This window comes from Mytilus galloprovincialis, chromosome 12 (genome assembly GCF_965363235.1).
Source record: "Mytilus galloprovincialis chromosome 12, xbMytGall1.hap1.1, whole genome shotgun sequence".
In the NCBI taxonomy this organism is placed as follows: Eukaryota; Metazoa; Mollusca; class Bivalvia; order Mytilida; family Mytilidae; genus Mytilus; species Mytilus galloprovincialis.
The window spans coordinates 73,924,314-73,938,829 of NC_134849.1; the positions used below are offsets into that span (position 1 = coordinate 73,924,314).

Consider the following 14,516-nt stretch of genomic DNA (forward strand, 5'->3'; position numbering starts at 1 on the left):
TGTGTCAGAAACCTATGCTGTGTCAAATATTTAATCACAATCCAAATTCAGAGCTGTATCAAGCTTGAATCACTGTGAATGTTGTGTCCATACTTGCCTCAACTGTTCAGAGTTCGACCTCTGTGGTCGTATCAAGCTGCGCCCTGCTTGGAGCATTTTATTATAAATAAAGACGTTTTGTAAAAGAATAGTCTACAAATTTTGACATTTTATATAATATTTTATTACAATAAAATTATTTATTACTATAAATTTTCACTTCTTCATACTACATGTACTATGAACATCAAAATTATTTATTTTGTAAAATTATTTCCTTTCTCCGTTTGAATTGTACATGTATACCTAACTACACAATTATTTTCATTTACCTGTGTACAAATGCAAATGGTGCATATTTTTGTTCTAGCTGATTGTTGTTTTTCTAATAAAATTGAGAAAGGAAATGGTGAATATGTCAAAGCGACAACCACCCGACCATAGAGAAAACAACAGCCGAAGGCAACCAATGGGTCTTCAATGTAGCGAGAATTCCCGCACCCGTAGGTGTCCTTCAGCTGGCCCCTAAAATATGCATAATAGTACAGTGATAATGGACGTCATACTAAACTCCGAATTATACACAAGAAACTAAAATTTAAAATCATACAAGACTAACAAAGGCCAGAGGCTTCTGACTTGGGACAGGCGCAAAATTGCGGCGGGGTTAAAGATTGTTTAACATTTCACAGCAGTATATTTTATTGATTTTATATTTGCATTGTATCAAAGATCAAATTTATTTGTACAGTGTATGTTGGATCGTGTTAATTTGTCCTTTGATTGAGTTAATCCATTTCAATTGATATGTTATAGTGTGTTTTTCTATGTTGTGATGTTTCACTATTGTTTCAGATTAGGAGAAGGTTTGGTACCATTAAAATGTTTAACCCGCTGCAATTGTTCAGTAGTTGTCGTTTGTTGATGTGGTTCTTAAGTGTTTCTCGTTTCTCGTTTTTTAGCCCACCTGGCCCGAAGAGCCAAGTGAGCTTTTCTCATCACTTTGCGTCCGGCGTCCGGCGTCGTTAGCTTTTACAAAAATCTTCTCTGAAACTACTGGGCCAAATTAAACCAAACTTGACCACAATCATCATTGGGGTATCTAGTTTAAAAAATGTGTTGCGTGACCCAGCCAACCAACCAAGATGGCCGCCATGGCTAAAAATACAACATAGGGGTAAAATGTAGTGTTTGGCTTATAACTCTAAAACCAAAGCATTTAGAGCAAATCTGACAGGAGTAAAATTGTTTACCAGGTCAAGATCTATCTGCCCTCAAATTTTCAGACGAATCGGACAACCCGTTGTTGGGTTGCTGCCCTGGAATTGGCAATTTTAAGGAAATTATACCGTTTTTGGGCTATTATCTTGAATATTATTATAGATAGAGATAAACCGTTTACAGCAATAATGTTCAGCAAAGTAAGGTCTACAAATAAGTCAACATGACCGAAATGGTCAGTTGACCCCTTTAGGAGTTATTGCCCTTTATAGTCATTTTTAACCATTTTTCGTAAATCTTAGTAATCTATTACAAAAATCTTCTCCTCTGAAACTACTGGGCCAAATTAATCCAAACTTGGCCTCAATTATCTTTGGGGTATCTAGTTTAAAAAATGTGTGGTGTGACCCGGCCAACCAACCAAGATGGCCGCCATGGCTAAAAATAGAACATAGGGGTGAAATGTAGATTTTGGCTTATATCTCTGAAACCAAAGCATTTAGAGCAAATCTGACATGTATAAAATTGTTCATCAAGTGAAAATCTATCTGCCCTGAAACTTTCAAATGAATCGGACAACCAGTTGTTGGGTTGCTGCCACGAAATAAGCAATTGTGAAGGAAATTTTGCAGATTTTGGTTATTATCTTGAATATTATTATAGAAAGAGATAAACTGTTAACAGCAATAATGTTCAGCAAAGTAAGGTTTACAAATAAGTCAACATGACCGAAATGGTCAGTTGACCCCTTTAGGAGTTATTGCCCTTTATAGTCAATTTTTAACCATTTTTCGTAAATCTTAGTAATCTATTACAAAAATCTATTCCTCTGAAACTACTTGGCCAAATTAATCCAAACTTGGCCACAATTATCTTTGGAGTATCTAGTTTAAAGAATGTGTGGCGTGACCCGGCCAACCAACCAAAATGGCCGCCATGGCTAAAAACAGGACATAGGGGTGAAATATAGCTTTTGGCTTATATCTCTGAAACCAAAGCATTTAGAGCAAATCTGACATGGGGTTAAATTGTTTATCAGGTCAAGATCTATCTGCCCTGAAATTTTCAGACAACTCGGACAACCTGTTGTTGGGTTGCTGCCCCCGAATTAGTAATTTTATGGAAATTTTGCAGATTTTGGTTATTAAGTCTCCCAAACAAAGTTTGGAGACTTATTGTTTTTGGTCAGTTCTTATTATTTTTGGTCAGTTCTTATTATTTTTATTATTCTTCTTCTTCCTCTTCCTCTTCCTCTTCCTCTTCCGCCACTTTAAAAAATGAACTTGTCCGCAGCGTTTCTCCAAAACCGCTTGTCAGATTGACTTAGGATTTCGTAAAAGGGTAGACTAATATGTCTAGGTGAGCCATCGATCTTTCGTTTGTGCATTGGGGTCTATTAAGGGCTATTTTGGGGGGTAGAAAGAAGGGAGGGTTTTACTATAGAACCCTATGGGATTTTATTTTCTAAAAATTTCAAATGAATATAACTTGAAAACTGTAAGTGGTAGATACATGCAGTCTTCAGAAATGATTATAGGACAATAAAACAAATCACATGAAATATAGGGGGAGTCCCTGGGAGTTCATCCCCACCCCCTTCAATTTGAAAATATGCTTATATCTTGTAACCGATCCAGATCCCCACCCCTAAACCACATATATTCCTGATTGGGACAATAAAACAAATCAAATGCAATTAAAGGGAGGTCCCCGGGGGTCATCCCCACCCCGTTCAATTTCATAATGTGCTATTATCTTGTAAATGGTCCAGATCCCCACCCCTAAACTATATATATTCTTGTAGGGGACAATAAAACAAATGAAATGAAGTTAAAGGGAAGTCCCTGGGGGGTCACCCCACCCCCTCTTGTTTGAAAACTTGTAAACGGTCAACATCCCCACCCCTAAACCATACATATTCTTGTATGGGACAATAAAACAAATCACATAAATTAAATGGAAGTTCCTAGGGGTCACCCCCAGCCCATTCAATTTGAGAATGTACTATTATCTTTTAAGCGGTCCAGATCCCCACCCCTAAACCATATATATTCTTGTAGGGGACAATAAAACAAATGAAATGAAATAAAAGGGAAGTCTGGAGGGGGTCACCAAACCCCCTCTTGTTTGAAAACTTGTGAACGGTCAACATCCCCACCCCTAAACCATATATATTCTTGTAGGGGACAATAAAACAAATGAAATGAAATTAAAGGGAAGTTCCTGGGGGTCGCCCCACCCTGTTCAATTTGAGAATGTGCTATTATCTTGTAAACGGTCCAGATCCCCACCCTAAAACCATATATATTCTTGTAGGGGACAATAAAACAAATCAAATGAAATGTAGGTAACTTCCCTGGGGGGTCACCACCACCCCCTCCTGTTTGAATACTTGTAAATGGTGGAGATCCCTACTCGTAAGCCATATATATTCTTGGGACAAAAAATCAAATCAAATGAACATATGAATGGCGAGTTATGGGAGCTTTGTTTGGGAGACTTCGTAACAGCATCCTGTTACAATTACTTCTTGTTATCTTGAATATTATTATAGATAGAGATAAACTGTGAACAGCAATAATGTTCAGCAAAATAAGATCTACAAATAAGTCACCATGGCCAAAATTGTCAATTGACCCCTTAAGAAGTTATTGCCCTTTATAGTCAATTGTTAACAATTTTCATAAACTTTTGTTAATTTTTGTAAATTTTTTAGGAAATATTTTCCACTGTAATTACTGGGCCAAGTTCATTATAGATAGAGATAATTGTAGCAACAAGAATGTTCAGTAAAGAAAGATCTACAAACACATTACCATCACCAAAACACCATTTTTTCATGAATTTATCTGTGTCCATTGTTAATATGCACATAGACCAAGGTGAGCGACACAGGCTCTTGAGAGCCTCTAGTTTATATAAATTTGACTGTTGGTTTTCCCGTTTGAATGGTTTTACACTTGTAATATTTGGGGCCCTTTATAGCTTGCTGTTTGGTGTTAGCCAAGTCTCCGCATTGAAGACCGTACTTTGACCTGATAAATTGGTTTACATTTTTTTTTGAATTTTTTTTTTAAATTTTGACTTTGATTGAGAGTTGTCTCATTGGCACTCATACCACATCTTCTTATATCTATAGAAATTTTAGGCAATACTTTGATAGAAACAATATAGATACAAAAGTCTTATTGGAATGTAAGTATGCTTTACATCTGACAGTCAAAAAGTAAAAAATTTACATTTCATCAAAACTGTCAGAAAATTTGAGTTATTTCCCTTAAGCTAGCAACTGTTTAACTTAAATGTGGGATGGAAATAAGAATATCCATGATTCCTGAAGAATAATACTATTTAGTCACTATTTATAAGGTGAAAGCAGAGATTTCTTGAAACATCATCAGAAATACATCAATAATTGACCATTTGGAAAAAAATATTTTCAGATTCCGTCCGATCTGCAATGTTGGACAAGTTGCTTGGCAGTGGAAGCTATGAATCATTTGACATGCGCTGCATGGTTACCGGCCAGTTCGCCGTTGGAAAATCAAGTCTGGTCAAGCTTTTAGTTGGGGATAATGTTCCAGAAGGGAGACAACCCACTGATGGCATTTCGCTCATAGAAGGTCGCTGTGGCCTTGATATTGAGACCAGAAGTTGGATCATGATTGATCCAGGTAAGAATACACAAATACATACATATATTTATACCTGAGGAAGGTTCAGTGTTTGCCTAATGACAATGAGGGAGTGGGGTTTGTGGTCACGAAGGTTCTGTCATTTTGTATATTTTTGTCAGTCTAACAGGGTTTGAATCAATTTCTTTTTTTCATACATTTTGGTAGGTAAATATTTAGAGACTAAATTTACACCTGGCATGCCTGGCAGATAATGAAAATAGACATTAATAAACTGAATATCAAATCATTTGACATACTATAGTTCTTCTTATAGTCATGGATTTTTGTTTAGCATCTTGAAGCCTTATAATTACTTACTAAAGCACTTTACATGGATTCTTTTTGTCTAAATTTATTGAATTATTCATTTTAGAGAAAGAGGTTGCCTTTTTAGCAACTTAATTTAATAGAAAATTAATTGACAATTAAAATTGATTATGTTTTTTTTATTTTTGACAAACGTTAGAAGGTGAATAGTGATAGTTTAATAACGGGGGGGGGCTTTATTTAATAAGTATGTAATTTAGTCTAGGACTATTATACTAACGACTACTGAAAACTGATCGATCTGTTGAGATTTCATTGTCCCGATAGTGGAGTATTGATTTTTTGTTTTGATTGACAGCTTATCGTGTCACGTGGTTAATCAGCCTTTGGTACATGTGAACAATAAATTATGGCGAACAATTTAGTCAGCATATCGAATACCGTTAAAATTGGTGGATTTGAAATAAAAAATATATATAATTAAATGCAAACAATGAAAATATATGTCATTGAATAATAAAACTTATTTTAACAGATGAAATACATTTACTTGAAACAAGGATTTGCTTGAAATAAATGGTTTTACACGGGGATAAACTAATGCTGATCAAAACTGGGACTATTAAACTAATTTCGTCTTTATTCTAACTTAATCGTTTCAGTAGTTTTGAAAGATAAATATTTGTCTTATTGTTTACGAAAAATTATTAATAAGTAGTCAATATATTAGTGTTGAAAATAAAACAAATATAGTCGAAATGCCAGCACTTTACTTGACCGCTATGAGTCGAAGGCAGAGACATGTATATATGTCTCTGGTCGAAGATTAACAAATCATAATTAATCCTAATAAAAACAATAAGTGTGCAATAAAAACAATGTTGGCAATTTCAGTTCATAATTAATTCCTATAACAAAAGATACCTGGGTCTCATGAAAATATAGCCACATTGTTTTGAACTTTTTTTAACTTTCGTGTTTACACCAAAATTTCAATATGGCAACAACAACAAAAAAAAACCGCTGTGAATGGAGCCTACTTTTGTAGTTCTAATTGTGGAACCTATTTTACATATTTTCACGAAGTCATATGCAAATACCACCTGAAGACCATTATTTATAATAAAAAAAAACAGATTTTAATAAAATTATTGCACACATAAAAAGGAGAAGGCAGTTTTATAGGAACAGTATAATTTATTTGAGCCCTGCATGTGGTTTCCAGTTGTAACGAGAAAGAGATTAATATTTTTCTTTTCACTTTAAAAAGTGACAATACAAATAGGCCAATCCAACCTATAACCTGTAAACATGATTTTACAACAAACTGAACTCGCGTATCTCTTTTCAATCAACAGTTATAAAAAATTTTATGAATCTTATTTTTTCCACATCGTCCCCACCCTACTATCATCCTGATAAATTCAACCTTTATATGTCATTTTTCTCGAGCCAGCAACATTTGTCGCAGAAAGTTCGACATAGGGATAGTGATGTGGCGGCGGCGGTGGCGTTAGCTAAATTCTTTAAAGCTTTATATTTTAGAAGGTAGAAGACCTGGATGCTTCATACTTTGTAAATAGATGCCTCATGTTACGAAGTTTCCGTCATGATTCAGTGACTACTTGAAAAAAAAAAGTTAAGATTTTTTGTAATGTTAATTTCTCTCTTATTATAAGTAATAGGACAACTATATTTGGTATGTGCGTACCTTGCAAGGTCCTCATGCTCGTTAGAGAGTTTTCACTTGACCTTGTCATCATTCCATGGATCAGTGAACAAGGTTAATTTTTGGTGGTCAAGTCCATATCTCAGATACTATAGGCAATAGGTCTAGTATATTCGGTGTATGGAAGGACTGTAAGGTGTACATATCCAACTGGCAGGGGTGTCATCTGACCTTGACCTCATTTTCATGGTTCAGTGGTTATAGCGAAGTTTTTGTGTTTTGGTCTGTTTTTCTTATACTATATGCAATAGGTCAACTATATTTGGTGTATGAAAATATTTTATGATATATATGTCAGTCGCGCAAGTTTTATTTGACCATGACCTCATTTTGATGGTTCATTGCTCAGTGTTATGTTTTTGTCTTTCGGATGGTTTTTCTTAAACTATTAGCAAGCAATAGGTCAAATATATTTGTTGCATGGACGACATGTGATTCTTCCGGCGGGAGTCAAAATCTCCCGCTTTTCAGACCCTCTTCCGTCGCTCCCGTTAAAATTTGAAATCTTCCGCTTTTGAAAATGTCAACCTCGTAAAATTTTCAATACACATTTTTGTTTACAAAATCGATAGGGATAGAGAAAAAGTCCAAGAAACTCGAAATTGATATGGGAAAAGTCCGAGAAAAACGGAAGTTTCCTGGTGTGTCAAAACATAACATGAGGTCATAAAATAGGTAAAATCAGCCTGAGGTGTTTAGGATTAAAATGTTTATACAGCAATAAATTAAAGATAATAGGCAATTACCTGGTGACAACTAGCTAGTTTAAGACACAAGCCTGGTTGATTAAAGGTGAAATACTGACAAAGGATTAAATTGACTTAATTGTACAGTTGAATAAACAACGATGTAATTCACTATGTGATGCTGTTGAAAACATGGAACATTTACTGAACCTCAAAGACAAATGAAATCAACTTAAATATGATAGTTATGGCTAGTTTTCTATCCAAGCCAATTGAATACCTATATAAGTATAGTTGTCTTGGACTATTCTTAAATTTTAGAATTTGACAAAATGCAAACTGTTTTTTGTCACCAAATCCCAGCATCAAATAAAAGAAGACCAAGTATCTAGCCCAATTCAACTCTGTCTTGAGATTTGATTTCAAATGGTGCAGATCCAGTACCAAGGGTCAAGACCATGCTTACTACATTTCATGCAAAGCTGACTATGACGGCCCTATAATGACTTCACCAAACTTATGGAGACAGCTACCAACCAGCAAGCCTACATATCTATCAATTTAACACCTTCTGTTACAAGCATGTTCAGTAGTGGTACCAAAGTTGACAATTTAGCTTTATCAGAGATACTTTTTGCCAACTATGTATGATGGCTGATCACTTTATCTTGAATTATACATAATGAATAAATATTTGAAAACCCCTTATCTTCTATTTTTATCAAGTAAAAATGGATATGCAGGTGTTGAAAAAGTATGGAATTATTTTTCCTTTAACCAAAAAAAAAGGAAGATATGCAGTTTAAACACACAAAAAAAACATTGCGTACGTCAATAAAAGGTCGATAATAAATCTCCAGTTATGAGACCCAAACTCCAGCTGAAAATTTACAAATCTCCAGTTGTGGCTTGACAACTCTGTCACATGTCTCAATTGTTACCTGTATATGTCTGCCTGGTATGGTTCATCTGACCTTAACCTCATTTTCATGGTTCATTGGTCAATGTTTAGATTTCTTGGTTAATGCTAAGTTTATTTGACAGTTGTAATAAAGCTTTATATTTAGGACTATCAACATAAAATCAATGATTAGTAAAGAAGGCGAGACATTTCAGTGTGTGCACTCTTGTTTACACTTAAGGTGGGATTTGGTGATTAATAACACCTGTCAAAGATCGAGATATATTTTATCATTATAGAAATCGTGTTTACATTAGGGATTATCATTTCAAATAACTATAAAAACAAAAAACAAATTACCGAAATTATAAGATCAAGGCTCCGCTGTCCCTGTCAAAATAATATGGCGTATCCATAAATCCATAAATCGTGCAGGTAAAGTCTCGTTCTAACGACGTGATGTTGAGTATTATTACACTGATTGGTTAAGTATAATTGTCCCAGATTAAGTGTCAGTCTTATTATGTGGGTCATAATAGTTGTTATTTCTAAAAAAACAAAAGTGTAAAAAACAAAATGCAAGCGACATTTTTTTGTTCCAACGTGACCTCAAATATTGACATATAACATTGTAGACTTAAGTCATCCCTGTAATGATTCTACGTGTTATTAAAGTTAAATCTGAATTGTATACCGTTTTAATATATCAATAAGGAGATGAGGTATGATTGCAAATAAGACAACTATCCACCAAATTTACAATAAAGTGGATGTCAGTATTAATTTAGCTATTCATACCAAAGTTTATCTATTTTGCATATATACATGTTATATAATAGATAACATCAGTTATTTGTTGTTTATTTATACAGCAACTTATAATGCCTTGGATGTTGTTTATAATAAAGTATTAATGACCTCTGAAGAAGAAGATGAAAATAAACAAACAAAAACACCAAAAAAACCTGAATCGGATGCAAAACCTGTTGATAGTCCAAATAAAGATGATACTCATTCTCTGAAGTCTGAAGCCACCAGGTCAACAGATTTCCCTGTGAACCTCTCAATTAAACCCTCTATACAGCCACAAGCAGCCCAATCTTTGTCACTACAGATGTCCTCTGGTGAGTCTAAAAGACAGCAAATGAAGGAGAAAATGACGACCAAAATGACCAAAAAGGAAATAAGAAAGAGAATGGAGAAAGTCCTCAAAAGAGGGAAATATAAGATGAAAGTTGGCAGACTCATCTTCTGGGACTTTGGTGGACAGTATGTCTATTATACAACACACCAGACATTCATGACTTTCAGAGCATTGTTTCTGGTAGTTTTTGACGGAAGTAAAAGATTGAATGAAGAAGTCACTGATGTTCTGTGTTTTCCAGGACAGCACATGACACCAACCCCAGCAGGTAATTTATGTTAATTAAAATTATGAAATCTATATGTTTAACTTATGTCTTGTTTGTCCATAATTATAATAAACTCATTATAGATAGCAGGATGATTTTTTATATTTGCGCCAGACGCGCGTTTCGTCTACATAAGACTCATTAAATTGCTTTAAAATATCATATTACATTCTGAGGCAGACTATTTTTTTCATGTTTTTAGCTCACCTGACCCATACAAATGACTTCTTCTAGAGAACCACTAAATGGAATGAAACCAAACATAGCATGAATGTTCCTTATGGAGTGCTGACCAAGTGTTGTTACTTTGTAGCCAATCCATTATCCAAGATGGCCGCCAGCGGGGGACTTAGTTTAACATAGGACCCTATGGGAAATGCATACAAATGACTTCTTTTAGAGAACCACTGAATTGAATGAAACCAAACATGGCATGAATGTTCCTTATGAGGTGCTGACCAAGTGTTGTTACTTTGTTGCCGATCCATCATCCAAGATGGCCGCCAGCGGGGGACTTAGTTTAACATAGGACCCTATGGGAAATGCATACAAATGACTTCTTTTAGAGAACCACTGAATGGAATGAAATCAAACATGGCATGAATGTTCCTAATGTGGTGCTGACCAAGTGTTGTTACTTTGTAGCCGATCCATTATCCAAGATGGACGCCAGCAGGGGACTTAGTTTAACATAGGACCCTATGGGAAATGCATACAAATGACTTCTTTTAGAGAACCACTGAATGGAATGAAATCAAACATGGCATGAATGTTCCTAATGTGGTGCTGACCAAGTGTTGTTACTTTGTAGCCGATCCATTATCCAAGATGGCCGCCAGCAGGGACTTAGTTTAACATAGGACCCTATTGGAAATGCATACAAATGACTTCTTTTAGAGAACCACTGAATGGAATAAAACTAAACATTGCATGAATGTTCCTTATGAGGTGCTGACCAAGTGTTGTTACTTTGTAGCAGATCCATCATCCAAGATGGCCGCCAGCAGGGGACTTAGTTTAACATAGGACCCTATTGGAAATGCATACAAATGACTTCTTTTAGAGAACCACTGAATGGAATAAAACTAAACATTGCATGAATGTTCCTTATGAGGTGCTGACCAGGTGTTGTTACTTTGTAGCCGAACCGCCATCCAAGATGGCCGCCAGTGGGGGACTTTTGAATGAAATTAAACATGTTCCTTTCCTTATCAATGAGGTTGTGTTGTCACTTTTAGCCAAATTTTATATTTTTTCATATGATTTCAAAAACCCAAGTAGAATCAGGTGAGCGATACAGGCTCTTGAGAGCCTCTAGTTACTTTTTATGGTGATTGTAAAAAATATGCATCCACATGCACAATCATCTTTGTTTATTTAGATTTGACATATCAATGTAAACGGATTAATGCCAAAATAAGGACAAACTTATCATCCACGTAGGAGAACACTAGTCCAGTTGTTGATGGTGTTTGTGTGACGTGTTTGTTTTTTTGTGATATTACTTTTGACTGCTGTTTGTCTTTTTCATTTTATTATATCCCCGCTTTAAAAAAGGGGGGGTATACTGTTTTACCTCTGTCTGTCCGTCCGTCCCATGAATATTTTTCGTCGCATTTTTATCAGGAACTACAATACAAGGATTTCTGAAATTTGGTTTCAGGGTTTATCTAAGTCAGCTATACCGTGTGATGCGTTTTCAGATTGATCAATTGACAACTTCTTGTTTACCTAACACTTGTACGATTTTACACATGATAGCTAAGTTGAAAATTTTCGTCACATTTTTCTCAGGAACTACAATACAAGGATTTCTGAAATTTGGTTTCAGGATTTATATAAGTCAGCTATACCGTGTGATGCTTTTTCAGATTCATCACTCGACAACTTCCTGTTTACTGAACACTTGCATATTTTTACACTATTGATATTATCCACTTGCGGCGGGGGTATCATCAGTGAGCAGTTAGGTCCGAGACCACAATTGTCGTCCCTTGATTTTCGTTGTTCACGAATATAGTCCCTAGTGTTAACAGTGGGTTACTTGCCATTAATTTTTATACCCCTTCCAAATTTATTTCTCCATGTTTAATGCCTCAAATTGTAAGTAGGGGGGTGAAATTACCCTGTAAAAAAATTTGGGTCCAGAATTTTACAGGAAAGTAGTGATTTGGTCCAGCTGAAAAAGGTTAAAATTTGGACTTCGGAAACTGTCAAAAGATTTCAAGACACTCTAAACACAAAATTGTTCATATTTTGAGTTAGAGCTGATGAAGTTTTCTATAATTTTGATATAATTTGTCCCAAAAGTAGTACAACAAACTGTAAAAATTTCATTGAGAAAGCGCAGGTGGGATTTTAAAATTTTTTATTTATGTTCTAAAAGAAATGCATTACGAATTAATTGTGGTCTCGGACCTAAGAGGTGAAGTCTGTAAATATAGAATCTGTACTTTGGCAACTTCCCTAAATGATTTGGTGGTGTCAATTTGTCAAATAGCATGAAACTAAAGGATTTAAACTTTAATTTTATGGAATTTCTGCAAAAATGACCAATTTTGGCATTTTATGGTCAAAATAGGCATTTTAAGGCTTTTTCAGTATTGATGCATACATGGCATCCTGACTTTCTATCCGACAGGTTTTCATGTGTCAATACATGTGTTTTTATGCTTTTATCTAGTTCTTTTAAGTACTTGTTTATGAACTCAGAATCTACAGAAAAGAAGATTATCTCAGACAATATGTGCAAAATGTGTTGTATAAATGACCCTTGTCTAACGCCCTGTTTGGATGAAGTCAAAAGTGGGGTTCTTGGTACATAAAATTTGAAGTCCACAATAAAGACCTCACTAAATTTGTATCAAAAGCACTTTACAATGTCTATTGTACCTGTTCCATTTCACATAATATCTTTCTTTTCTTCTGTAGGATAGCAAGTGTTTTAAATATAAGCCTGTTCAGAGACTAAAATTGCATTCAAGTTTTTCACTAAAAAGGCAAAAATCTTTGTATCAGACCATACTGTCTGCAAGAAAAATTAATTGCAAGAGTCTTTTTGTGCTCATATTTGTTGTATCATGTCACATGAGTATAGAAATGATAAAAAGACACATTTTTTTTATTTCTTATAGCCTCAATATGCATTTTTGAATGTAAATATGTGGAACGGCCTAAATTGACCCTTATTTTTTTCCAGTCTTACTTGGCTTAAGACCCTTTTAAACTAATATGATATGTTATTGGTAACTTTTCTTTCCATTTAAAGTACATTCAATACATATGTAAGGATTATTCATAACCAAAAAGCTTCACAAATTTAAAATTGCTGGAAAATATTACATCTTCATGTAAGGCCCCCTTTCATTGAAAAACCTCAATTTTTAGGCCCAGGCTGATATAAATTTGACTTTTGAATAATTATGCTAAGTCTGATAAACCAAATGAGTACTCTATTGCTTTTAGTACATAATAAATGATATATTAAGGCATTTAAAAAATAGTTTTTTGCAATATTTTAATTTTTAAAGCCCAAAATGTTGATAGTTGAAATTTTTCAATTTTAAAGTCAAAATTTAACACGCAAAGATAAGTATAGAATTTAACATATTGTCTTTAATATATATCCTATTGTTATGAAACTTTGCAAGCAGTGTTAAAATTTATCAAGCTTTGGTCATACCAAGTTTTTTTAAGATTTGTCAACTCTTTCTGTCCTATTAGGTCCGAGACCACAATTGTCGTCCCTTGATTTTCGTTGTTCACGAATATAGTCCCTAGTGTTAACAGTGGGTTACTTGCCATTAATTTTTATACCCCTTCCAAATTTATTTCTCAATGTTTAATGCCTCAAATTGTAAGTAGGGGGGGTGAAATTACACTGTAAAAAAATTTGGGTCTAGAATTTTACAGGAAAGTAGTGATTTGGTCCAGCTGAAAAAGGTTAAAAATTAGGACTTTGGAAGCTGTCAAAAGATTTCAAGGCACCCTAAACACAAAATTGTCCATATTTTGAGTTAGAGCCGATGAAGTTTTCTATAATTTTGATATATTTTGTCCCAAAAGTATTACAACACACTGTAAAAATTTCATTGAGAAAGCACAGGTGGGATTTTTTTAATTTTTATCTATGTTCTAAAAGAAATGCACTACGAATTAATTGTGGTCTCGGACCAGTAGCTCGCAGTTTCACTTGTTTTGGAACGTGATATTTGTATTCTCTTATTGAACTTCTATATTTTGATTGCCACCTTTTTTTCAAAACTGAGCACATGTTACAAGTAATTAACATTATTATATAACAGGTATACAACTTATATCACATATTGTAATTTAGTTTTATTCTACTTTCAGTCTTCTTACTGCACTGGGTAAACTCAATCCTGACCTATTGTAAAGTGGTGTATGCTGGCATCCCTAAGATCTTGTTTGTTGCCACACATAAGGACAAGATACCAGTGGTAAGTGACAAATATATACATAGGTCTTTTATAAAGGGCAATCCATAGACCTTATTTGTTACTATCCATTCAGACAAGGCACCAGTGGTAAGTGAAACATATATAAATAGGACTTGTATACATG

At 34.5% G+C, this 14,516-nt stretch overlaps 1 protein-coding gene across 1 annotated transcript in view; it reads left to right on the forward strand.

Moving 5' to 3' along the window:
• The window catches only part of LOC143054826 (uncharacterized), a 66,753-nt gene that overhangs the window by 23,391 nt on the left and 28,846 nt on the right, over nucleotides 1-14,516 (forward strand). Inside the window, exons 5-7 of the mRNA XM_076227877.1 lie at nucleotides 4,704-4,934; nucleotides 9,393-9,932; nucleotides 14,286-14,392. Of these exons, the coding sequence (XP_076083992.1) occupies nucleotides 4,704-4,934; nucleotides 9,393-9,932; nucleotides 14,286-14,392 (878 nt within the window). The remainder of the gene's footprint in view (nucleotides 1-4,703; nucleotides 4,935-9,392; nucleotides 9,933-14,285; nucleotides 14,393-14,516) is intronic.